At 43.6% G+C, this 27,891-nt stretch overlaps 1 protein-coding gene across 2 annotated transcripts; it reads right to left on the reverse strand.

Annotated features, from left to right (window-relative positions):
• Positions 1-223: 223 nt before the first annotated feature.
• PLAC9 (placenta associated 9) lies at positions 224-22,517 on the reverse strand. Of its 2 annotated transcripts, none has more exons than XM_008170528.4 (4): positions 22,324-22,517; positions 2,830-2,930; positions 1,574-1,691; positions 224-417 (listed from the first exon to the last, which is right to left on the reverse strand). In XM_008170528.4, the coding sequence occupies exons 1-4, from the start codon at positions 22,379-22,381 to the stop codon at positions 407-409; spliced, it is 288 nt and encodes a 95-aa protein (XP_008168750.3). In that variant the 5' UTR covers positions 22,382-22,517; the 3' UTR covers positions 224-406. The 2 variants fall into 2 exon arrangements, with proteins under 2 accessions (XP_008168750.3, XP_005300645.2); XM_005300588.5 differs by having other exon boundaries at positions 1,574-1,694; positions 22,324-22,514.
• Positions 22,518-27,891: the final 5,374 nt, after the last annotated feature.

The following is a 27,891-nucleotide window of genomic DNA, read 5'->3' on the forward strand; positions in this document are numbered from 1 at the left end:
TGAATTCTTAGGTAGAAAGGAGTAACAGCCGCTTCCTGGACTTTGAGATTGTGGTAGTTGAGTTTGTCAGGTGTGATCTGGCCCAGGTAATAAGGAGAGAGGATCAGGCTGAAATTTTCAAAACTGCTGATGTCAAGGCATCTTTGAAAATCTCACCCTCCAAATGCACGTTTCGTCAAGTGTGGGGTCTGGATTGCTTATGAGATAAAGCTTTAAAACAATGTCTGAAAAGCAATTCTTTTTATTAAAAAGCACAAATGCAAAGTAATTGACTTCTCAGTGTTCTTCATCCCTCTTCAATCTCTAGAAATCCTACAAGGCTTATTAAAGCAACAAAGTGCAACTGTCTAAGACAGCCATACTTAGGAATATTATTAAATTCTGTTCTCTTCCATTGTCCTGGTGCTCAGCTGGCATCTGTGGGAAGAAGATTTGATATTATTTTTGGTGATATGAAGGCCAAATAGATACTTCACGTGTGTGAGTTTTTTGACACTTTAAAGAACAAATAAGAGACTGGCTTTAAGTATGAGAGAGGCTCTACTGATTCATTGGGTCACAGAGGGGAGATGCCTGCAGTCTCTCTGCAATTCTTGGACCAGTCAACAATTTCTTCCCTCCCCCCACAATAGTATATACTATACCTTGTAAAATATAAAGAACATTGTCTTCTTTCCTAATTCTACAAAACCAGTTACATCTGACTTCCATTCTGTAGTCCCTCGAACTTTTTTATTTTTGGAAAAAATTATAGTTAATGTAAGGGAGCATTAATTACTGACTAGTAACTGTGGTTAATGGAGAGGCAGCATGGTCTAATGAATAGGCACTGGACTGGGATGCAGGAGCCCTTGGTCCTAAACCCAGCTCTTGATGCTGACCTGGAGACAGATTTCTCCGGGGGGCTGAGGCACTGGAATGAACTCTCGCATGAACCAAGGTCCATGTGCCAATGCTTGCAAGGCACACTTCTGCAACCTGCCTTCTCAAAACACCCAGCTGTGTGTACATTAAATAACCAAAAAATTCACCAAAACAAAACCCAATATTTAATGCACAGGTTTTTTTTTCCTTTGAAGAGTGAATGGGAGAGAGAACAAACCACATATGACAGATATTAGTCATTTCAATTAATGCATGACTGGCAGGTGCTCGGCTACTAAGGTGATGCGTGCAATAAAAGATTTTGTATAGAAGTAATAAGGAGTCAGGTGGCACCTCAAAGACTAACAGATTTATTTGGGCATGAGCTTTCGTGGGTAAAAAAACACTTCTTCAGATGCATGGAGTGGATATAGACTAACACGGCTACCCCCTGATACCTTGTGGAAGTCACTTCACCTCTCTGGGCCTGCTGGTTTGCAGATGCTCTTCATGCATGCATGCATGCATTTGGTGTTCAAGCTCTGCATTTCAAAAGTAAACTCAGGCTATCAAAAATGTAATCTCTCCAGTGATTTTTCAAAAGACTATATGTCGGGCTACAACTGGGGGGGAGAAATCGGATATTTTGGTGTAGTGTAACAAAAATTATTGCTGACCTTACTACATACTATCCCTAGGAGATACAGACCATCAAAAATGTCCATGAGGGGGATTCCAGGATCAATTGGGGCACTCCATGCTGTTTCACTGATGTCCTTCAGTAATGTCTTCACTTCTGACTCTAGATACTCGACTGTTTTCTCTACCTGCTAATAAAAACAGAGGCAAGGAAGTCAGGATAGGATGGAGGGGAAAGACTATCAAGCCTGCTTGTAAAACAATTAACTGAGGGTCAGGACATTAGCTACAACTGTGTTTAAGTCCTGTACTCATCGAGTCAGTTGAACTGCCTGTTGGTTTAATAATTTTTGTGTCATACTGACCTCTGGTGGCCATGAGAGATGAATTTTCATTGAATTTTTGTTTTTTTTTACGTGTAGCATCTCAATAAACTGAGCTGTTTGTAATGTTGGCTTTTGGAGGGTGGGTTAGAAAGGATGTGTTTGTTTGAGCCAGCAGAGCACCCAGGAAAACACAACCAGTGGAGAAGCTAGGTCAGAGGTGCTGGGTGGAGGGCCTGCCTGTTAAGAACTGAGAAAAGGCAGATTAGGTGCCAGCCCATGTTCTCATTGAAAATACTTGGTGCTGAACATAAATTGTGTATTGCAGGTGCTTCCTACACTATGGCAAGACAATAAAGGGCCAGACTTGACTAGAAATCCATTCACTGTCTTTATTTGTGTTTTAAGCATCTGCAATAGCCCAGCCTTCTTCAGCCATGAAGTCTGCAAGGAACTGGTGTTAATGTTCTCACACAATTAATAATGATCTGATGCAGGGATCGGCAACCTTTGGCATGCGGCTCGCCAGGGTAAGCACCCTGGCAGGCCGGGCCAGTTTGTTTACCTGCCGCGTCCGCAGGTTCGGCCGATCGCGGCTCCAACTGGCCGCGGTTCGCCACTCCAGGCCAATGGAGGCGGCGGGAAGCGGCGTGGGCCAAGGGATGTGCTAGCCGCCGCTTCCCGCCACCCCCATTGGCCTGGAGTGGTGTACCATGGCCATGGAAGCTCTGGTCCAGCTACTTACAGATGTCCTGTGGGTGAAATCCTGGCTCCTCTGAAGTCAGTGGCAAAATTCCTATTGACTTCAGAGGCACCAAGATTTTATCTCCTGCCTTTAAGCATTTAGGTCTGCTGCAGATAGTGCAAGAGCCCTTGCTCCATCTGGAAGGTCTGGCTAAACTGAATCCGGGAAGGAAAACTGCCTGAAAATGTGGCCTTTTGCCCACCTTTTTGGTCAGCCTATTAGGACTAAGGTTTGGGGCCAGGTGGCAGCAGTTATTACCTCTTCGATCACATCTAAGCGCCTATGGATTGTGTTGTGTTCATTGCACCAGTCGCTCCTCCCTGAACTTCCAGGTGGTATGCTGACAGGATCTGCAGCAGCTGTGGAAACAATTACAGTGATGTGATGGGGCTTTGCTATTGCTAATGGTTGATAACCTTTCATCAGGCAGCTCAGCTTGGAGTTCTAATGACTGAAGGGCTCGTGGGATGTTAAAGAGAATGCAATAAAACATCAACATAGGATTTTTGAACCTGTGGTCCTAATAACTAAGCCTCCTAAGCCAGGCCCTGGGGTGTTATGTTGTGGTACACACACTGGGGTTGTTGGGATCAAGCTGTATGCTTTTTGAGACCATTGATTTTCTTCCATGCCAGGTGTAGCCCTTGTTATATGCATATTCTGTGCTTTCCATAACATTGCTGTATCTCTACTAATGTAGATCCTGATGGTCAAGGAGGTGCAGCTGTACTTCCACATGACTCTATACCAGCCTTTCTCCAAGGAAAGTGGTGTACCCTGGCCTGGAAGGGCATGCCTGTTTCCTTATGCTGCTTGAAGGGATACAATCTGTTTGGTGATGCCCTATTGCCATTGAACAAGTGTCTGTTGCTCTAGTTTCACAGCAGGGAGGAGAAATAATCAAGACGTGTACAAATGATGTTTTATTGACAAATGGTGTGTCTGTGGGGCTGTTTACAATATGGTTAATCTTTGTTTATCTGCTTAGTAGTGCTGTTGATTGTTTGCATTGCTCTTCCTCCTAATTTACTCAGGAACTTGATTGAGGGCACTAATGAGCTCCTTTCACTTCATATTAGTGCACTTTTCATTTTCTTGTCTGTAGCCTCTGAGAGGACCCTGGGTATGGGTTAGGAGTCTGTCAGCATTCATTAATTAATGTAGCCATCTCATGATGAATTTCCTTTAATAATTCTTTTGTGTCTATGCGCTGCTGCTTTAGGGTTTTGTAAGCATTTGTGTAAAATCCTATAAGAGTTCTTTAAAAAAATTCATAACTAATGGTACCTCCACAGACACAAGCATTTCAGCTGGGAATGCTGAATGTGAAAGGACAGGAGGCAGGATAGTCCTGTGGAGAAGGGTGTGAGCCGGAGACGGGTGTTCTATTTCCAGCTCTGCCACTGATCTGCTGTGAGCAAATTAATTCACCCCACACATCTTGTCTATTTAGCCTTTTAAGGTCTTTGGGATGGGATTGTCTCTGTGTTTGTACAGAACCCAGAGCAATGTGGGTCTCATTTCCTTTGGTCTCATTTCCATTGTTGGGTTTAGTGTGTGAGTGCTGGATGGCATTGGTGGTATGCAGGAGATCAGAGTAAATGATCTAGGCATCCCTTCTGGCTTTAAACTCTGATTCTAAACAAATAATAATGAGTTAATTTTAAGAAGCTCCTATTAAAAGATGACTGACAAACACTAAAGAAATAGTGGAGAAACATCTTGTAACAGTGACACATTCTGCTATTTAAAAGGGCCTGATCTAGCACTCATGGAAGTAATTGGGAGTTTTTTCTATCAATACCTATAAGGGCTGAGCCAACTCCCATATCTGGTGGCTACTGCTGGCACCAGCCCACAGGGCTGAGGGAAAGGTAGAGAGTGGCCAAAATGTAGAAGAAGAATATCTGCATTGCTCAACTTGAAGCCATACAGGGGGGAGGAGGGAGAGAGAGAGGCTAGCTCCCAGAAATAAAAGACCTGGGATCTCATTGGCATATGAGCAAATTCAAGTCCTGAAGATTTGTTGACAGGTCCTTCTTCAGAAACCCTTTGTCCCCCATCACAGAGGAGAGGGAGTTATGGTTATATCGGGGTAGTCAATTATTTCGTCAAGGTCCAGATATCTTGGTCAAGCCATAGTCAAGGTCCAGTCTCCTGATAAGAAAATAAGTAAATAAAAAGATTTTGGGGTCCATTTAAAAGCATCTGGTGGTCTGGGTTTGGCCTGGGGTCCACTTATTGACTACCCCTGGATTATATGGTAAGATTCCTGTAAAGCTGCACTGGACCCACTTAAATGCCTGATATGAAAGAGAGGGCCCATGTTCACTGTTAAATTAATAAAGTTAAGCCTGCTGCTTAAATCATCCATATGTCGGTCTTAATTTTCCTGCGTGTCCTGATCAATGTGCATCCTAGCTTATGTTTACTCCTAGTCTCTCCCCACCCAATATCATTTACCTTCTCTTTGGAATAGGCTTTCCTAGAAACCATGTTTGTACAATCAGAAGAAAAGTTTGCCAAAGTTGCTCTGAGTAACTTTCCTATAGTTGAGTGAAGAGATTTTATTATTATTTATATGTCAGCTGAGCCTACAGGCCCACGCTGTAGAGCTTGCAACCCAAAAAGACAAGAGCGGTAAAGGCTGGGAGGGGAAAGATAGGAACTTGCGAGGTGAAATGACGCATCCAAGGTCACAGGAAGAACTGGGCTGGGAAACATTGGGCTCCTGACTCCTAATCTAGTGCCCTATCCACTAGCCCATTCTGCCTGTCTTCTTGCTCCACAATATAGAATTCAGTAACTCCTCACTTAAAGTCGTCCCGGTTAACATTGTTTCCTTGTTACGTTGCTGATCAATTAGGGAACATGCTCGTTTAAATTTGCGCAGGGCTCCCTTATAACGTCGTTTGGCAGCTGCCTGCTTTGTCCACTGCTTGCAGGAAGAGCAGCCTGTTGCAGCTAGCTGGTGGGGACTTGGAACCAGGATGGACCGGCAGCCCCCCTATCAGCTCCCCGCTCCCCTAAATTCCCTGTGCGGCAGCCGCCCAGCAGGCTATCAATTACCGGCAGTTCAGCTGTCCCTCCCCCCACTGCCATGTGCTGCTCCTGCCCTCTGCCTTGGAGCTGTTCCTGGGAGCCTCCTGCTTACTGTGTGGTGGAGGGGGGAGGAAATGGGGGGCTAATGTCAGGGTGTCCCCCTCCCCCCCGCTTGCCCCATCTCTATAGAGCGCAGGGGGACACAACAGGCCTCAGGATGAAGGGAGCTTGCTGGCAGCAGCTGCTGTCTCAACTTGCTGACCTACTTAAAAAGGCAATGTACTTAGAGTGGGGTCAGAGTACTTAAAGGGGCAATGTGCATCTCTCTCACACACACACACTGAGTGTCTCTGTGTCTCTCTGCCATGCTGTCTCCCCTCCCTCCACTTGTGCTGCCTTGCAGAGTGTGAGGCTACATTAACAACAATGTGTTAACCCTTGAGGGCTCAGCTGAATGCTAGTTCATCATTTAGCAGTAAGGCATTCCCTGGGAAATATCCCACCCTTTGACTTCACCACCTCAACCAAGCTTCACAATCATCACTGCAGTATTAAATTGTTTGTTTAAAACTTATTGTGTGTGTGTGTGTGTGTGTGTGTGAGTACAGATGCCCCCCGGGTTATGCAAACGCGACGTACGCAAATCTGCACTTACAGGAAAAAGTTCTGTAAGCTAAAAATAGGAGGGTGTTTTTTGCATAATGGTGGGGTATATATTTCCGACTTACGCAAAATTTGAGTTACGCAAGGTGTTCCAGAATGGAAAACTTGCGTAAGTTGGGGAGTGTCTGTATATATAATATAGCCTTTGTCTGGTGAAAAAAATTTCCCTGGAACCTAACCCCTCCATTTACATTAATTCTTATGGGGAAATTGGATTTGCTTAACATCATTTCGCTTAAAGTCACATTTTTCAGGAACATAACTACAGCATTAAGCGAGGAGTTACTGTAGTGCTTACTGGGAGAGGGCAATTTGAATATTGCATTTCAAATACACACTTCTTCCAACTCAGAGCTCTAGTCAAAATGTCAGTGATCTCACTCACCATCTAGCTTAGACCTACTTTACATTGTCCAAGTTAACTTTAAATAAATTAGTCTCAGAAGTGATTCTTTGCTTACCACCTTTTCCATTCCCTTCCTCCACCCCACCCCCCATCCCGCTCTACTACAAGCTGTGGGGAGGGGAAATGGGTACAAAATTATATATTAGCTGCTGAATATTCTATTGAATTTCTTAAGTACAGTTATAAAGTGGCTAAGAGCCACAATATTTGCACTAAAAGTTGTTACTTGAACAGAATCCTAGAAATGTAGGGCTAGAAGCGACCTCAAGAGGTCAGCGAGTCCAGCCCCCTGTGCTGTGGCAGGACCAAATAAACATAGACCATCCCTGAAAGGTGTTTGTTCAACCTGTCTTTTAAAATCCTTCAGTGATGGGGATTCCATAACATCCCTGGGAACCCTACTTCAAAGCTTAATTACCTTCACAGTTAGAAAGTTTTTCCTAATAACTAACCTAAATCTCCCTTGTGGCAGATTAAGCCCATTACTTCTCCCGGTCCAGTGAAAGTAGAACAAAAACAATTGATTGTCTGTTCTCTTTATACATTTAACATGTTTGAAGACTGTTATCTGATCCCCCCTTAGTCATATTTTCTCAAGACTAAACATATCCAGTTTTTTAACCTTTCCTCATAGGTCATAAATCTTTTATCATTTTTATTGCTCCCCTCTGGACTCTCCTTAATTAGTCCACATGTTTCCTAAAGTGTGGTGCCCAAAATTGGACACATTACTCCAGCTGAGGCTTCACCAGTGTGGAGTACAGTGGGACAATTGCCTCCCATGTCTTCCATATGACACCCCTGTTAACCCACTGCAGAATGATAATGGCTTTTTTTTTTTTTTTTTTTTTTTTGCAGCTGCATCACATTGTTTACTCATTCAACTTGTGATCCTCTATAACCCCGAGATCCTCTTCAGCACTACTGCTGCCTAAAAATTATTCTCCATTCTGTAGTGGTGCATTTGATTTTTTTTTTTTCTTTCTTACAAAGTGAAGTACTTGTTTTTACTGAATTTTGTCTTGTTGATTTCAGACCAATTCTCCAATTTAAGATCATTTTGAATTCTAATCATGTCCTCTCAAGTGCTTGCAACCTTTCCAAGCTTAGTGTAATATGCAAATTTTATATGCATACTCCCCACTTCATTATCCAAGTCATTAATGAAAATATTGAATAATACCAGACTCAGGACTGAACCCAGGCAAGACTCCACTAGATACTCTCTCCCAGGTGGACAATGAAACATTAATAACTACTCTGAGTACAGTCTTTCAACTAATTGTGCACCCATTTTATAGGAATTTCATCTAGACCCCATTTCCCTAGTTTGCTTATAAAAATGTCATGTAGGCCTGTGTCAAAAAGCCTTACTAGGAGCCAAATATATCACATTTACTGCACACACACACACCCCCCATCCACTAGGCTAGAGTGTCACTGATAGAAGAAATTTTCTGAAGCTAGATTAATTTTTTCTAATCTAGAATGTGATCTGGTCTTTATTTTAAAATGGGCTAGTCAGTGCTTAAATAAAGACCATTTCCATTCTTCTCTTTGAAGGTAGATTTTGGTTTGTTTCAGTGAATTCACCAATAGGTGGTGCTGCTGGGACTGAATCCTACTAAAGTAATATGCCAATTTAACTCTCGGCAAGGACTGCTGGAATTTGGCTTGTACATAGCTACTAACTATTCTGCAAATGGATACAGAACACCACAGTCATCAATATTTTGTTGCCACTATTGATGTTCTGGAAACATTTTTATGCTATCTTAACTAAAAGTAAAACCAGAGTCTGGCTATAGGAATTGACTGCACAGATCAACTATGAAACGGTAATTTGTCATATGTACTTAGAGCTTGACAGTTATGCAAGACTATCATAATGGGGTAAGCTCCATTCTGCTGAGAGAGGATAATAAAATCTCTCTCCAGCTCCAATATTTACAGATTTAAGCCTGATCTGATTCAGCAGCACGGTGAACTGCAGTCTTTCCTGTCTAGAAGACCTAGATCAAGGAGAATTGCATGTGTACTTTGCCTGCTGTTATTCTTTTCAAAAGTTACATGTATGCTGATGAGAACACTGCATATATGAGACTCAGAGCTGATTTATTAACAGAGCGTAGCGGCGGGTCAGCTGTGAAGGAAACAGTTTCTAATTCAGCTTGTTGAGAACTTCCCCAGGTTTAACCACAATGGGTAAATGCTGTAAAAGTAAAATGTGCGGTATTCACATAATTCATGCAAATGGAAAGGAATGTTGCCATCTATAATAACCTCTGATGTACATTGAACTCTTGTGTTCTGAGTTTAGTACAGCAAATGCAGGAAGGTAACCCCATGTAAAAATCCCACAATGGAATATTATTCTCTTTAGTGTTGATTACTGGGATAATCTAATGGTAGGTGGCTGGATCAGGAGGATATGGGAAGGTCTGAGTAGGGACCCAGCATCTGTTGTGTACATTTGTTAAAGTAGCCTTTGGTCAGCTTTAACTTAAGTGTCAGATTCATTTGCTCACTTCATGGAAAGAGAATGCAAGGAAGTTAGTGTTTAGCCAATGCTGCCTCCTCTCATTATGATCTTTATAATGTTCTTGTAGGTTATTGAAAACACAGGGCTCTATTGGCATGAATGGAAAGGTAACTACTTGTGCTGCTGGACACAGACTGTGACCTTGGGGTTCTCTCTGCTTCTCTAACTCCTCCAACAGTCTGCAGTGCCTGGAACAACTAGATTTCCTTACATCTGGCCCTGACTTAGCAGCCATGGAGAATACTGCTGACTACAATGTGGCAAAATGGTAGTTAGAAGCAGGGATGGTACAATTAGGCCTTCTTCAAAGAACCAGCTTTTGTCTTTACTTTGCCTTGTCTGTCTGGGTGCCAGTGAGATTCTATTCTGTAGGTGGCACCTCAACATGACGCTGCTTGACCTGAGTGCTGCTCCAAGCAGATGTGCACTTGGTGGGGCCAGGATGAGTCAGCAGTCCTTCCAAAATAGGGCAGGTACATTTCATTGGGAGATTAAGTAGGCAGTTTATAATAAAGAACTCTTGAAGGCCAACTGCTCTTTGTACTGCAATACATAGATTTTATACACTATTACATTTTCAAAAATAACACGTGAATTTTTTTGGGGGTGCTCAATTTGATAGCTTAAAGGGGCCTGGTTTTCAGAGGGTGGGACAGTGTTTCAAATTAGGCACTCAAAATCACTAGTCACTCTTGAAAATTTAGGGGGGGGTGTGTATGTATGTATGATTGACCTCTGGTTGTCAGGCTATTCTCCAAGAGAAAAAACTTTGAAGTAACTATCTTGTCTTCCAAGCAGTTGTATTTACTTAGCAGACTAGATCCCTCAGATGTTTTGCAATAATGTTTCAATCTGGAGGAAAAATCAGTAGTTTTGGGCCAAATTTCTCTCCAAACTCAAAGTCCAAGACCACTGGGCTTCAGTCTACTTCTTGCAACAGAAATGCTAAGCAGACTCTTAAAACCCAAACTACTCACTCTGGAGGTCGACATCTTAATATTCAAATGACTTTTACAACTCTATGCTAAATAGCTTAACTATTAAGAAAGAGGGCTTCTTTTTCAGAAAATTTAGTCTTTTTGCAGTAACAGGGTAACTACGTTCATGTGTTATTAAGAGTTACTTACAGTTTCTATGACCATTGTATATGCAGTTGGAAACTTTTAAAAGGCTGCTACATGCTAGGGTTACCATACGTCCGGATTTTCCCGGACATGTCCGGCTTTTGGGGGCTCAAATCCCCGTCCGGGGGGAAATCCCCAAAAGCCGGGCATGTCCGGGAAAATCGGGAGGGCTCGGCCGGGGCCTCTTTGTCTGGGGTCACCGGGGCCGGTGCGGGGCCGGGGGCCAGGCCGGGCCAGGGTCGCAGTGCCGGGCCGGGCTGGGCACGGGGCCGGGCGGGGAGCCGGGGGCGCGGTGCCGGGCCCGCGGGGTTGGGGAGCCGGGCCGGGAGTCGAGCCGGGAGCCGGTCCCGCGGGGCCGGGGAGCCGGTCCAGGCCCGCGGGGCCGGGGAGCCGGGCCGGGGAGCCGGGCCGGGCCCGCGGGGCCGGGGAGCCGGGCCGGGCCCGCAGGGTTGGGGAGCCGGTCCGGGGTCGCCGAGCCGGGGGGGCCGCCGGGGGTGGTCGGCCAGGGCCGGCACCCCAGGGCCCGAGCCGACCCAGGCTGGAGCCGCCGGGGGCTAGCCTGGGCCGCGCCTCCTCCCCCCACACTCCCCCTTACCTGCTACAGGCTTCCCGCGACTCAAATGTTCGCGGGAAGCAGGGGAGGGGGCGGAGACTTTGGGAGGGGGCGGAGTTGGGGCGGGGGTGGGCGGGGCTGGGGGCGGGGCCAGGGGCCCGGGGAGTGTCCTCCATTTGGAGGCACAAAATATGGTAACCCTACTACATGCACTATGCTGTCCTTTTTCCCCATTCCCTTTCTCTTGATTAAAATCTCTGTACTGAATTGTCTATGCCAATGAGTTGAGTAACTTTAAATTCCTTGTGTGGTACAGTCTGCAACTATAGAGGGACCAGGAAATTGGTAAATCTCTGAATCAACTGCTAACAAAAATCTCTCATGGAAATGTAGGAAAGAGAGGGAGTAATTTGGGATGGATTCTGATCTAGTAGGTCTTTTCCATTCCTAGAGGACAGGACTTAGTCTTTTAATAGGGGATGGTTACAGTAATTAACTGTTAATTCATTTGGGCTTAGCCAAAAGGCTAATATGAAATAACACTGCAAACCTTGGTGAGGTTTTTAGGGCCATGGCTGCTGTTATACCTGGCCCACCTTGGGCTCCTTCCTCCACTTACAAATAGTTGCACTCTGTCATTGCCTGCAGATAGCTTCCATATGCTGTTAAAATGATCAGCCCCCAGCTCTAATATACCAGATTGTTTGTTTGTTTTTGAATGTCCCCAGTGTTACCACTGCTGGTTATTGCTACCACTGGTGGAAACAAGTGATGTAGACAAAGCTCCGGGTGGCTGCCAACATGAAGCACCAGGTTTGTTTGATGTGGTTGCTGAAAAGTCAGCAGCCACGTGTGCCTTGTCTACACTAGCACTCCCACTGTTACTATAGCTGGATGAGAACTGAACTGGTGTAAATGACTGCACACAGTGACGGAGAGAATCAGGCCTGCAACTTTCTTGCACCCCTTTGTGGGTACGTCTTCACTGCAGAGTTAACTCGTTATCTACACTCAAGCTATTCCTTTGGAGTTAGCCTTGCTCCAGAGAGAACAGCCGCTATGAAATAACGTTCGAACTGCCATGTCCCACTGGCACTGCACTCACCCATGAGTGGCACTAAGGCTTCTGGGGGCATGTCCCATGGTTCTTTACATGGCAGTAAGTTGAGCTGCTCTATGAATTCTTTTCCGGTGAACTGTGGGAGACATTGTTTGTCCTTTCTGGGCAGATGGAGGGAATTGTGGGAAGGCATTGGAGGACTACCGCCACTCAAGTGGAGATAGCTTGTGTCCACACTGCAGAGTGGTCATGTTAACACTGACGAGTTGTTCTAATCTGAGCTTTAGTCTTTACCACCAACACTTCAGCCAACTTGAGTTAAAAGCATCACCACACATGGGTTTTTGTGCATGGATGAGACTTGTTATATCATGCGTTGACTTTGCAGTGAGGACAAACCCTGTGTTACTCCCAAGATCAGTGTTCCATTAGGCTGTCATGTTATTGGTTTAACTCACAAGTAAAAGATCTTCCTAGTTTAGTCCTGAGAACATATGTCCTTATTCTAATGCAGGGGTTCTCAGACTTTTGTACTGGTGACCCCTTTCACACAGCAAGCCTCTGAGTGTGACCCCCCACCCCCTTATACATTAAAAACACTTTTTTATATATATTTAACACCATTATAAATGCTGGAGGTGAAGTGGGGTTTGGGGTGGAGGCTGATTGCTCGCGGCCACCTATGTAATAACCTCTGTTCTAACGCAAGCACAAATTGCAGCACACACAGGCCTATGACAGTGTTATAGGTCAAGACTGATTATTTGTTTGCAGAAGACTAGTGGGAAGGGAAGTTTGCATAACAGCTGCCCACACCCAGGTGTAGGTTTAGCCAAGTTGGTTAACAGCATACTCGAATCAACATCTAATAGTTTAATTATATATATGTATGTATGTATGTCAAAGCAGAATTTTCTCTGGTTTATCTTAAAATATAACTACCAGTTGTACTGTTAGACTGTAGCCAAGGGTGGAGTGGAGCTGTTCAAGTAAGAAAAATCCCACTGGGGATGAAGCGATTAAGATTAGTAATATCATTGACTCCAATAAAAATATATGTCATACAGAGCCCACTCTGATCCAGGTAGTGATTATCTTCCAAACATGCCTTCCCTTAAATGTGTGCCTGTTTGCACAGGTTCAGTTCCAAATTCACAGAGGTCACTTATCACTCCCCTGCCAGTAAGTGGAAAGCTTTAGATAATTTTATTTACTTGACAAAAAACCCAAACTTCGTTATAACTTGATTTAGTATTAGGGATACGCAAACTCAGCCTCCAAGTAGCTACCTGGTGAAGAAATTTCTGATAGTAACTTGCTCTTCAGCCTAAAAGAAGGCATAATATGGTCCAATGGTTGGAAAATGAAGCTAGACCAATTCAGACTAGAAATAAGTTTGTTTAAACAGTGAGAGTAAATAACGATTGGAACAACTTACCTAGGGATGTGGTGGAGTCTCCATTACTTGTAGTCTTTACATGAAAACTGGATAGCTTTCTAAAAATATATGCTGTAACTCAACAGAAGTTATGGGCTTGCTGCCGAAATTACTAGGTGGGGTTCTGTGGCCTGTAAAGATCAGGCTAAATGATCATAATTGTCCATTCTGACCTTCAAATTGATGAATCTGCAACACTCGCTATGCTTCATTCCATCACCCCTGAGGCTTTGAATTGTTACCGGGTTTGTGATCTGCTCAAGAAAGTGTGTGTGGGGAGGAGGGGGGAAAATCAAATTTAAAAAAAGAGCAGACTGCAAGCTAAATGACAGACAAGTGAGACTAAAACAGGAACCAGATGGCAAGTGTGAGAGCTTGAAAATATCCAAAAGGTGGAGGGGAAGAGGGAATAATATATCAGGGGAGAAGAAGGGTGTAACTGATGCAGATAACAGCATTTTTGGCGGCGGGGGGGGGGGACGACAATTGAATAGAAGGTTCCTTCTAGCCCTGATACATAGCACAAGTGTCCCTTAATACCCATGGGGTTGTGGGGAGGTTAGAGTGGGTTTAGGAAAAGTTCATGGTGAACCAAAACAACAGTTTGAGAGGTTTCTAAAAGCCCTGACCTCCCAAGGGCTTTGCCTTTCCCTGCTTAAATTATTGTGCTCCACTTTAAATAACTTGTTAGCCCAGCAAATTATACACTTTATGAAAAGGGACTGATGTGGTTAGCTAACTGGAGGTTTAGTGTAAAATAGGCCCACTGCAAGCTTCCGATAGTTGATCCTGCTCTGCCCTGAGCCCCTGTTTGCCATGCTTAATCTGGTAGACTATATATGGTGATTTTGTGACATAGATCAATGCTGGTTAGGGTCTTACCTAGGGGCATCACTCAGCTTCTATGAATCCCAAGTCTCAATTACGCTCACATCTCCAGGGTTAAAGGTACTGGATGAACTCATTGTATCACTAACTGGGTCTGCTTATATCCGCACACCCCCAACCTCCAGTTAAGATACAATGTTCAGCTATTGGATTTTAGGAATTTATACTGATGAGGCTCAGTGGAGTAATAAATTACATGCAAAGATTGTTTTGAGTTTATGGCATATTGTACATAGGCTGCTGTGCTCCATTCCAGAGGTAGTTGCAAGGATTTGCATATCTGCACAAATGCACCTTGATTCTCCTCCAACTCGCAATGCAAAACATTGCTGCAAATTCTAAAAAGAGCAAGTGTAGAACATGCAAAAGTGACCCAAACTACAGATAAAGGTCTGCAGTGCAGATTGGAGAGGAAGAATTTACCCATTAACTGTAAAAAGTTAATTTCTAGGACTTCAATCTCTAGGGCTATTGATGCAGTACCTGCTATAAATGCTAAAAGCATTTCGTTAAAAAAGGGAAGTACCAAGAGAAGGAATTCCAACGCATTGTGTACAGGCCGGCTGTAGGATTTTTGCCGCCCCAAGCAAAAAAAATTTTGGCTGCCCCCCCCCGTTTTTTGTGCTCCCCCACCCCCAACTCCACCCCTTCCGAACGCCTTCCCCAAATCCCCAGCCCCACCTCCTCCCCCAGGGGTGCCACATTTCCCCCCCCCCCCATTGCTTCCTGCGGCTCCTCCCGTGACCTCGCGCCCTAGCTCACCTCGGCTCCGCCTGCTCCCCCAGGTGCGCCACCACTCTGCTTCTCCCCCCTCCCTCTCAGGTGAGGGAGGGGGGAGAAGCGGAGCAGCGGCGCATTCAGGGGAGCAGGCCGAGCGGAAGTGAGCTAGGAAGTAACTGGGGTGGGCAGGAATTAACGGGGGGTAGAGGAACCAGTCCCTGCTCCAGCTCACCTCCGCTCCACCACTGCCGCCTCCCCCGAGCGCCCGCCGCTCGGCTTCTCCTCCCTCCCAGCTTTGCTGCGCAAAACAGCTGTTTTGCACCCTGCAAGCCTGGGAGGGAAGGGGGAGAACCGGAACGGCAGCAGCGCGCTCAGGGAAGCAGGCGGAGGCAGAGTGGAGGTGAGCTGGGGCGGCGGGGGCACTTTTTCTCCATGCCACGGGTCGGTGCCTATGATGGCCGGCACCAGAATGCCGCCCCTAGAAATGTGCTGCCCCAAGCACCTGTTTGTTTTGCTGGTGCCTAGAGCCAGCCCTGATTGTGTATCCAGATTAATTAATAATACAGGTAAAGACAACATAAGAAATAGGCACACTACAAAACCAGTCCTTAGTTTTCCTTTTTGGCATCGTTTCTGCCATCGTGTGCACATGTTGTGCAACATTGTTTGGTGCCTCTAAGTATTTTGTTTGGAGGCAAAATCAGAAGCAGCAGGGTCCAAGGATATTTTTGCTATCTGCACCTGTCCAGGAGATTGCAACCATTTAATCTGGATGCAGATCTTGCTGTTGTGATCCATGCCTTTGTCACCCCATGATGGAATTACTGCCATGCACTCTACCTGCGGCAACTACTTGCTTCTAGCTGGAGATTTATACTGATAGAGAATGCAGTGGCCCATGTTTCAGTGATAGTATGTGTCACTGGTGTGTCATGATCTGCACTGGTTGCCTGCTTGTTTCTGGGTTCAGTGTAAGCTGTTGGCTTTGGTCTATAAAGCCCTAAATGTCTTGGGGGCTTGCCTACATAGTGGGGTAATGCACTCTATGGAGCTGTGGTTTCTCAAGTGCACTAAAGGTTTGCACACTAACTGGTCCATGCAGACCCTGCTCGTGTGCTTTAACATGGTGCTGTTTGAAATGGTTCTATATTAAAGTGCAGAGGGGAACCTTTAGTGCTTACCAGCAGGGTCTATGCAGACCAATGAATGTGCAACACAGTGTGCTTTAGAAATCACACCCCCATAGAGTGCATTAACCTACTGTGTAGACAAGCCCTAGGATGTTGGTACTTGAGAGACGAGCCTTTTCCTTGTTCCATACGACAACAGTGATTTAAAAGAGAGGGGGCAGGTGCTACAACATTCTCTGTGATGGGTCCTCTGCCTTGGATTCTGGAAAATGCGTCCAAAATAGCCCAAGACTATTGACCTCCAGGCCATGCTGCCAATCTACTTGTGCAAACTGCTGCAGAGGTGGGCTTTTGGAGGAAAGCAGATTTATGAAAGGAGAGGGGAGTTTAGTGCTCCTGCAAATGGATTAACTTTATTTGGTTTTGTAACTTATGGGATGGGGGCCTAGAGCCTTGGAGAGGTGCCCCTTTATTTTATTTGTTATAAATATAATTTTTTTTGTTTTGGAGATTGAGGCACTGTGTTCTGTAGATTGCATCTGGCACTTGACAAGACAGTTGTCAGTGGATAGCAGCGTATGGATGACTTCATTTGGAAGGAAAATAAGCAGCATGTAGTGGCACTTGTACTACTATACATTAGAGTTTTTAGAAGACCAGTCTGATGTTTGAGGCACTCATTCATTGGAGTGATGGATGCTGCTACAAAACATTAAGATGGGGTGGGTGTCTGATGTCTTGTTTCCTGATTGGATGGTGAGAGAGGAAGACTTTCATTTTGGTTGGAGATTTTGAATCTTTGGAAGAAGTGTGAGTAACCATCTGATTTGCCCATGTCAGCACCTCCAAGAAAAGGAACCAAGTTGCGCCACCCAGCAGAAATAGGATAAAACTACCTTTCTCCTTTGGCACATTGCTTCCAGAAAGCCAAAGGAAAACTTGAAGGGAGAAGACTGGGGTCCAAGGCTGGCCACCTTGGAGCCCTCCTGGTGACATCAAGTGTCTGTCTTGGAGAGGCACATTCAACTGTCTTCCCATTTTTCAGCAATATGGGTTTCCTGCTAGCGCACTGGGAAAAGATTATACTTGTGTCCATCCTTCACTCTACCTGATACAATAACAGAGCTGAAAATTGATGACTGAGCAAAGATCTAATGATAAGTAATATACAGTACAGACTTTTTCTTGAGTGATGACCCAAATCAGTTAATTGATCAGTTCCTGGAACAGAGTACCTAATTAGTAAGGAAATGTATATGCTCCTGTATATGTTCTAAAGATTGTCACAGAGTTGCAGAGTGTCTTGTTTTGTAACTGGTTCCAATCAAGATTGCTATAAAGTAACTTTAAAACTGAATAAGGTACTGTTAACTAGGATTATAGAACAATATACATGTGTCTACCATAGTCAATGGTTTCACACAGCCTTTCAAGTCCTAGGTGTATGTAGACATAAAATGAGACCAAGAGTGCAAGCTTTTTGAACTGTACTCTGTCTGTAGGAGTGTTAGTCAGATCCTAGGACTAATATTGTTAATTAGGAAATAGGTAACAAGGGTTGACTACCATAGATCGATTGGGAGGGAAACTTGGGTGAATTGGCATGTGAGTAACTGACCAAATTGTTTTGTGATCTAGCTTTGGTTTGTTTTTCCTCTGTTGTGTTAGCAACACTAGAGCCGATAACCAATTGACACAAGTGAGGCCCTGTTCTGAGCAACAATTAGTCATAAAATCTAAAAAAAGTCACCAATATAGTGACTGAATATAAGAATTATTTTTCTATTGTGGTTATAGCCAAATCATAGTCCAATACCATTTCTTGACTTCTTATATTGTATATTATTATTATTATTAGTTGCTGCTGTTAAGGATTATAATAAAACTAAACTGATCTCTTGAATCCTGTTCTTGTGTTAAGCAATTGAATTTAAAAGAACCCCAAGAAAGGTGGTACACATACTCCATTAAGCAGTTGCTTAACTAGGTTTGTTTTATACCCTATCTTTCTTACAGTAGATAATGAGACAGAAATTCTCTCTTGGCCTAAGGAGACATCTCTTAATTTGTATCTAGTAGATAGGAGAGTGAAAGCTGTTGTAGCCCCTCATGCCAGAAGGCTCTGGGGTTAGCTTGTCAGCTCCATACTGAATGTAGTTTGTATGGGCTGTTTGTGTGAGTAGGTAGCTTATACTGGAAATAGGACAGTACAGGGGGAGTAATTTATGTCTTTGCAACCTTTGTGTGAGGCAAAGGTGGTTCCCTCCCCCCACTCCTGAGAGCTTGCTGTAGATGGGAGATAGATTACATTTTCCTATTGTTCCATGTGGTGTAAATATGGTATATTTAAGGCTCTACTTGAATTGCAGGATGATTGTCAAAATATTGCGGCTGAGTTGCAGGCAAGCCATGGAAAAGTAATAATAGACCTTATTTGCAGTAATGAAGTCCACTATTACTTTTATGCGATTTTCCACTGTCAGCCATCCACTTCCAAAAATGCAGTGGAAGCCTAATATTGCAATTTTGCTAGTTAAGGAGGGCCTTGTATATATTCAACGTACAAGATTCCAACATTTAAACCCAATGCTTCCTTCAGCCAGAGCAGATCAACTACAGTTTATAAATACAGCTGAACAGCACAGGGTTTATAAATTGCACCTGACCCCTGGCTGGCTTGGGAGTTAAGATTGTTACATGTGGAGTTTATAAACTCCACAGAATTTAATAATAAACTAAACACTTAATGGAATGTAAAGTCTGGAACATGGACTTTGGAAGGGTTTATTAAATCTGGTAAAGAGCCCAATCCTACTTGGACCCCTTCTTCAGACCTCTGATTCTTCATACAATGCACAGTCAACCTGTGGAATGCTTTGTCAGGGAACATTGTGAAAGCCAAGACTATAACAAGGTTCAAAAAAGAACTAGATACATTTATGGAGGATAGGTCCATCAATGGCAATTATCCAGGATGGGCAGGGATGCTCTGAAGTGGCCCTACCCTCTGTTTGCCAGAAGCTGGGAATGGGTGACAGGGGATGAATCACTTGATTATCTGTTCTGTTCATTCCCTCTGAAGCACTTGGCATTGGCCACTGCTGGAAGACAGGATACTGGGCTAGATGGAACATTGGTCTGACCCACCATGGCTGTTCTTTTGTTTGTATGATCTTATTCTGCTCAAAGCCCTCCCTGTGTCCAGACACATCCCCTCTATTGTGCCAACCTTCCTTTTCACTCCCCCATAAGAGCTCCCAGATAACAATGTCCATGTAACCTAGGTGCTTAATAGGAAGATATCTCTTAAAGAGATCTATGGGGGTAGGAATGAGTTGTCTGGTTCATTGTTGCTACGCAGATGCACAATTAGCTCTCCACACCCAGAACTTTCTGGAATTGGGTGTGGTAGTTTTGGGTATGCTCAATAAGTTCCCTGTAGCTGGACTCAGACTCCATGAGGGCAAGCAGTCATGGCAGCTGCTTTACAAAAGGCCCTGTGCCCTGTATGGGCTGGGAGAAGCTGAATCCAGGAGCAGAAAGCAGGCTGTTTCCCCCTAACTCTGAAGGGTTTTGCTGCGGGGTTCTTTTATCTACATACTTAAAGTAAGTGGTTGGTTAATTAGTTAGCTGACCAGCTAACTGAGTGATTTCAGCAGAGGAAGAGTCTACATGGATTTCAGTTGAAGGTTTCTACAAGCAAGAGGAAATACGATATTGTTGCAGTGCTTTAGACTCAGCAGACTGTACAGATTTTGGTGATAAAAGACTAACTCAGACTTGGGTGCACTCAACCTTTGCTTTTGGGAACTCTGAGTTAGTTCTCATGGCATTTCTGTGGAGACTGACCTGTTTAGATTTAATTTGTGTATAACTGAAGATAATATATGTGGATTATAAAGTAGCCATGTTATGTTGTAACACTTAAGTTATTTGTGTTGCTTTATCATTATAAGATTATGTAAAGTTGCTACTTAATTTAATTAATCTTTTTGGAGTTGATTGTGTTGACCCTATGCATTCATTGCTGAAAATCCTCAGTGACTGAATTCAGGGTCTCCATGTGCTTTGCTATGGGAATAGGGGGGGTTTAGGCACTAGGAGAAGGGCAGTGAAGTAAACTCTAGTCCATCCAAAGGTTACCCCTGCATCTGTTGAAGTCTGTGTATCAGCGCTTCTGGACTTGCATATGGAGATTAAATGTCTATGACTGGGGGATGTGAACTAACTCGCAACTGATTTATGACATGAGGGATAGAGGACAAAAATCTAGCTTACAGTGGAAACGCTCTTAAAAACTTAACTATGGATTTGCTTCTCCAGCTGAGAAAAGTATTCAGTGGAGTGTAGACTCCTGGATGCAAAGCACATCACAATTGTAAGATGCATGCAGCCCGTCTGGGCAGGAATAGACTGATCTGAAGCAATTTTTCCTCTCTCAAATACTCAGGCATGCTGATCATCCAGGTCTGGTTGCTGATCTAAGGTCATTCAGCACTGAGTTCAGAACAGCCCACTAAGCACCTTATAGAGCTGCCCAGCCCGGGGTATCACGCTGGAGTACTTGAATGAGTTGAATGAACCAGTTGTTCTGAGGGGGCAGCCGTTGCAATGCACTGGACTGCTTAGTACACCTTAACAGTAGCAGAACCCCATCGAATAGTCCAGCAAACCATAGCAAAGCATAGCCGTTACGTAGGGAGCATATGTGTGTTAACCTAGGAGACGCCATGTCACCACTAGTCTTCATCAAGCTACTTGTCAGTAGAGCAGGTTGAGAAATTTTGAGAGATGCGTGATTTCGGTGGAAAATGCCAATTTGTGGAGATGTATTAGTTCAGAGAAAACTTTCTCAGGTTGGGACAAGAGAGAGAGGGCCCAGAATACCCATAATCTGATGACTAGACTACTCACTTCGGATGTGTAAGGCCCAGGTTCAAGCCGCTGCTCCCAATCAATACCCTGGTCAATTGGCTATTGGGATGGTCTCGCTCATGTTTGTTTGGATCAGAATGAAAACAAATTTCAACATTTCAGAATCTTTCATGAAACACAAACGCTGTTTTGCAGCCAGTCCTTCTTGAAAGCCACAAAATGCAGAAAAGGGTAATGAACTCGTATTAAGTCAAGGAAAGTTACAGTGCCCCATCTAGGCTGAAAGCTGGCATAATCCCTGGTAGGCTTGTACAATAACAGCGAAGGTTGGCCTAGGTTTGGGAGGGGAAAGGTACCACTAGTTTTTTTCAGAAACTATTTTGGTTGTAAAGAAAACCTCTACCTTGTCATAAAATCCAAAAAAGTTAAGTGCTGTCAAGAAGTAATAGGAGAGGTAAAATAATGATTGGTTCTAGTTATTAAAAAACACATAAAACAAACATTCAGCAGTGCAAGGTTTGTGGTTACATGGGGACTATAAATCGTTGAACCAGCCAAATGGAAATTTTGATTAGAGAATAGATGTCAGTGCTCACCATAAAAGCAGCTGCAATTTTGTTAGAGGGTAGCGCAGAGCTAGACGTACTACTAATAAAAATTAAACATAGATATCAGTGTGCTTTCTGTCTACGTGCTTATTCTAGGCTCATCATCACTGTGGTTTCAGCATGCTTAGAGTTATGTGCTTAGACAGCTCAGGAACGAGTAAAAGTCAATAATTGCAAAAGCACCAGAAACAGAATTTGTTATTACTAATGGAAAATTAAAGTAGATTTTTTTTTTTTGAGGAAATGTCTTTCTGATCTCCTGAGACATTTATCTCCCAGTGCCCATGTGGAGTTAATTCAAGATGGTTTTGTATGTACATTATTATTTAAGACTGCCACAGCTATAATTATAAACATGCAGGACATTAGAAGCAGCCTGTGGATGCTAAAATTTCTGCAATAGCTCAGTGATGGTATGTTTCACAAGTGATGGAACATCTCCTATTCTGTAACATTTCTAACTAGAGCTGTAATGCTCACATGCATTTTAATAGCACAAAATATGAACTTCTCCTATATAAAAAACAAACAAACCTATGTAGTGCTTTACAAACACTACCTATGTCATCTTCACGTAAAATCCTTGTTGACTTGATTTCAGCACCTATAAAAAGAAATTATCTACTTTTTTCCCCATGCAAACCCATCACTCAAGAAGTTAATTATCCTACAGTCTGTTCCTTGCAAGCTTGGAATCACTTACCTGAAAAATCTTGCTCCTGAAGCACTAAAATCAAAGCCAAAGCCCAAATGAAAAGCATGGTTTCGAAGCCTCCAAGCTCTGTCTGGGGATGTCTCTCCTAGTCCGGGAGGAGAGGAGCAATGCAGAGTCCCTCCTCCGTTTACACAGCCTCCCAGTCCAGGCTTTTGTGCTGAGGTTTAGCCAGAGCTGGGAGGAAATACTCCAAGGCTGAGCCAAGATTCTTAAACTGATCTCTTTCCTTCCTCTTTTTAAAAACACCCTTCAAACTCCACAAAGGGTCCAGTTAACCAAGCAAATTGGCTACAGTCCAAGCTTCCCAAACCTTTAACTCTTGTATTTATTTATATTGAGCATGAATGGAATGTGTTGAAGAGCTTCGAATCCTGACTATAGGCAAATGAGGCAAGAAAAAGAGGGGGCTGATCTGCCTGGGATCCTGAGACAGAAGTGGGTGTGTGCATGTTTAGTCCTCCTTTAGGAGTCAGTCTAGGGTGGGGATATTGAGGGTGAACATTTAAGAACATAATGGCTTTCAGCATATGATCTAACAGGTTTTATTTTTTTTAAATCCATAAATCTTCCTGGCAGTAAAATTCTTTCTTTTTAAAGATATTGGCTAGTGTCTAAATGTCTTTTAGACAGCTGAAAATTCTACTGGATTAAATAGTATTGGATTACAGGTGGTAATAATATCTAGCTCTTGTGTAGGGCTTTTCATCCATAGATCTCAAAGAACTTTACAAAGGTTATCATTACCCCATTTTACAGACAGAGGCAAAGAGGGGAAATGACTTGCCCAAAATCACCCAGTAGGCCGGTGGCAGAATCAGAATAGACCCCAGGTTTTCTGAATCCCCGACCAGTGCTCTTGCCAACACTGCCTCTATTAGTAGTTGTTCTTTCTGCCTAATGTCTTAAAAATACTGCTGGACCTAATCTGGGGCTCACCGCATTGAATTTTCAGTTTTGCAGCCGTCTTAAATACTAACCTAAATCATGATATTTGTCTTTGATATTGTCATGCATGAAAATTTCAGTGCCAAGGAAGGCTTGTCTTGAAGACTTGGTTATCTTTTAACAGGATCACAACTAACTGTTACCAAACATATATTTTTGTCTAATGGGGCTAGCCTGTATCGGCTGGGCCAGTGATTAGTGTATGGGACTATGGTTTGGGTTCAACTGGGCTTTAATCTGGACTCTGCCACAGAATTCCTGTGTAACTTTGAGCACATCACTTTAAACCCTCTGTCCCTCAGATTCCAACTGCAAAGTGGAAACAAGATACTACTTTACCTCACAGGACCGTGAAGCTTACTTAATGTTTGTAAAGTGCTTTGCGATTCTTGGAAAAGGGGGATATGTACAAGTAAAGCATTATTCTTTGTTGAAGGAAAATGAACACACAGGGGAAAAAATTACAAAAGCCACTTCAGCGAAGAGTGGCTATGATAACATGACATCTGTTCTGGGTGGGACCCACTGAAAATCCTGTTGTCGTACTGAGCCTGCAGAGTTAGTATTTTTCTTGGATGCTTTTCAGGATGGTAGAATAAAATGCAGTAGATTTTGATATGAAGGAAGGATGTGTACGCGACTAAAAAGGGTGTATTTCCAATTACAATCAACATTGCTTAATTTTAAGGAAAAGTCATCTTGATCTCTTAATTAATGTTTATGTCAAACAGTTGATGAAATTCAAATAGTGACTCATAGTTAGTAAGTGACATGTATTCTCTATCCTTTACTTTTAATAGTGAACAAGAAAAAGAACTGATGGGAATAATTTTTTTTTTTTCATTTTCAGCTGATGCAGCCTCATGGCAGATAGAAAAAAATTGTCTGGGGCATAATTTCGGGGATGGGAGGTGCAAGGTGGAAGTTTCGCCTAGGGTGCAAAATATCCTTGCACCGGCCCTGAGTCTACTCCATGCTCACCTGCAGTGCACAAGGGAAATCTGTGTGGATCCTGCTGCCTTGCACTAGAAATTCCCTAGCCCGCTTTAATCTACCCCACTTTGATGTGGTATAAGCCAGGTGGTGCTGTTGTACATAATCTTACAAATGCTCTTTCTTAGCATGCACACACATTTTTACTCTGAAGAAATGCTGCCTTTAGTTTTGTTATGCTGATGTCCTTTGAGAGATGCTGTTGCAGACAGTGGAGAGTTTGGTCTCTCTCATTTGCTGTATTTGAGGTCAATTCTTGGGACCGAGCAGCTGAACTATACAATATTGCTAGGTGGTCTCTCTCTCAATCTCTCTTGTTGAAGCTGTTCCACTTTGTATTATAGTGACTTTATAGTCCGGTGGTTAGGGCACTCTCCTGAGAGGTGGGAAACTCCTATTCAAATCCATTTTCTTCATCAGGTATGTGTGTGGGGGGGAATTGAACTAGCATCTCCTACATCCTGAATGAGTAACCTAACAACTGGGCTAATGGTTATAAGGGAGGCTGCTGCTACCACCTCCTCCCTGGCCATTATGTGAGGAGTTAGGGCTGGTCTACACTGGGGAGAGAGGGTCAATGTAAGATACGCAACTTCAGCTATGGGAATAGCGTAGCTGAAGTCGACGTATCTTATTTCAACTTACCTCAGGTCCTCAAGGCACAGGATCGACGGCCGCAGCTCCTCTGTCGACTCCACTACCACCACTCGCCCTGGTGGAGTTCCGGAGTTGACGGGAGCGTGTTTGGGGATCGATATATCGTGTCTAGATGAGACACGATATATCGATCCCCGATAGATCGATTACTTCCCGCCGATTCGGCGGGCAGTCTGGACGTACCCTTAGGCATGCTCCGGCTCAGGCCCCCCTGGCAAGGGCAGGGAGGAACACCTATCTACACCTGGCTTGAGAATCATGCGGAATCTTAGACATAAGAGAGGCATCTGGGAGCTAGGAGTGAGGCAGCAGTGTGATGCCCAGTGGCAGAAATTTAGGCACTTAAGGAATATTTACAGAGGAAATTTAGGCATTCTGTGAGTTTAGGTGTCTGCAGAGTTAGGTGGCCACCAAGCAGGGATTTTGTGGATTGCAGTTGTCCCTAAAACTGGCTAGCACCCAAGTCTCTTTACAGATCTAGGCCTTAGAACAAAAATACAGGCAAAGAGCACGTAACTAGCAACAAAGTGACTTACTAGATAAAAAGCACAGCACATACATGACTAAGCTGATTAAGTAAATTCTTCAACAGAAGAGTGGAAGGAAGTTTTTGGAACAGAGAAAACAGAATGTTACAGATGCAGTTCTCTGGAAAGTAAGCTACTAATTACCATTCTCCAGTGTATTCATTTTGGCAATGGCATAACATGAGAAACTAATTAGATCATGTGAATATGGGTTTGTACAAAATCCAGCTGTTGTGAAGTTCCCAACATACCACTGGCCAATGATGTTTGCATAAACCTTTTCTCTCTCTCTTTCACTTGAACAAGTCCAATGCTTGGTAAAAGAAGGAAATAAATGCTCAATGATATTGCTGAGTTGTAGGGAGGAGGAATGAAGTCAAGAGGGGACATCTGTAGGCAGATTTTGTACTGCAATGAGAGAAACATCAGTAGCGTTCCTGGGTCTGATCTCTTGTAAAAGGGCTGACTGAAGTTAAGGTTGGGCATGTCCTGGGCAAGGATTTTGTCTGATGTGGAGTCCCCTATGACCAGGGAAGGAGATGCAGTGATAGGCTTCAAAGGGAAATCACCCCAGGAACAGAAATGTTGTGGCAACGTCTAGGGAAAGAAAAGCATCCTTCACTAGAGAGAAGGGGGTGAAATACAATGAGCTTTCTCCTGAGCTGATATGGATAAAAGCTATTTCATCACTAGGAGGAGATCATTTTGCTGATCAAACCAAGGAGACATGCCTATAGGTACTCTGAGAATTGTTTCCCCTCCCCCATCTAAACTTAGCTAATGGTGGTTGGCTGGTAGTGACCAGAAGTTATCAAAGCGGTTTGTATGTAAAACGAGGGGTTTTGTTCTGGATCCATTCCAGTGTGCACTACATAGGTCTCACTGGACACCTGTCCCCCTTTGTTGGCATCTGCAGGCAAGAGATTGAGGGTTGAATAGACATGGAAACTAAACTGACCTTTTGCCTGCAGGGGTGGGTCCCTCCAGGGCACCATTGCAACCCATGGGAGATCTTTGTGGGAGAAGTTTGCATTACTGCTACTGTAACCTGTTCTGGGAATAAGTAAAGGTCCGAGGACCAGAGATTTCACCAGCGCTAAACTCACCTTAACACTTAGAATGTCACACAAACTGTTCCTCTTATCTGCTAATTTTTGTATGAAAATATATATAATAGGCCAATGAGAGAGGGTGGGAAACCCCCAGGTACAAAGCACAGAAATATAAGAAGTGCTTTATTTTTCAGTCCTTACTTTAAGAAATGAACACGAATGGGAAAACCGTTCAGATCCTCTGAAAAGATGAAAGAACTTCCAGTCTAATTGCAAAGAAAAAGAGTGAATAAAAAGACACCGACTACAATTCAGACGGGGCAGTCAGTATTTGCCTAATCAAGGGTCATGTTGGCAGCCATACACATTTGTTTTCTAAGCAGCAGGAATGCGGCATCCTAGCACCTGCAGTCTCCAGTGAAGACATATTCTACATGAGAGCACTTTGATCAACATTGCAAGATTCTGTGGGCTACAGCCTGCGTTGTGAGTGCCTTCACATTACAGCCTGCTAGACAGTATCACTGTCATAAGCAGCAATATAGCAGTTGAACTGAACTAGTGTTGTTGTCTACTATCTATACTTTGCGCATGAAGCTTTACATCATTTCAGTAAAGCTCTCTATTTTCTGACACTGAAGTACAACTCTGCAGATGACAGTAGAGAGACAAGGTGGGTGAGGCAATATCTTTTATTGAGCCAACTTGTGTTGGTGAAGGAGACAAACTTTCGTGCTTACAGAGCTCTTTGAATCTGAAGAAGAGCTCAATGTAAGTTCAAAAGCTTGTCTCTCTTGCCAACAGAAGTTAGTCCAATAAAAGATACCATCTCACCCACCTTATCTCCAATAGCCTGGGACCAACATGACTACACCAACAGCTGACACTGTGGAAATAAGCAAAAAACCAAATGGTTACATAATGTATTGCCGAGAATAACTGCATGCATAACGGTATACACACATACTGTCACAGGGACAAAGAGAGAAATCTTAGGATAATGTAGCAGACCTCTTTGGAGCCAGCCCCCTTTAGAACAATACATTTTGTACTGTGTTGAAAGCCAGCAATGAGTCAGTAATTGGAAATGTTGCTCCTAGGTCTTCTTGGTGCCAATACAATCTAGCTTAGTGTATTTGCCAAAACTGGCTAAGAATCTAATGATGACTCCAAGCTGTGTGCAGCAGTTGCTTCAGAGTTTTGTGAGTGATCAACTAGGTGGGCCAGGAAACTGACAGAAAAATAGGGGGTTCAAGTGGAAAACAATTGAGTAATATTGTCACTTTGCATTTTTAACCAGCCTCAGACTGAGGATCTCAGCGCTTTATGAAGCCTCATTAGGACGCAGAACACCCCTGTGAAATATTACACTGCTCTACAGC

Source organism: Chrysemys picta, chromosome 7 (assembly GCF_011386835.1).
Source record: "Chrysemys picta bellii isolate R12L10 chromosome 7, ASM1138683v2, whole genome shotgun sequence".
NCBI lineage: Eukaryota > Metazoa > Chordata > Testudines > Emydidae > Chrysemys > Chrysemys picta.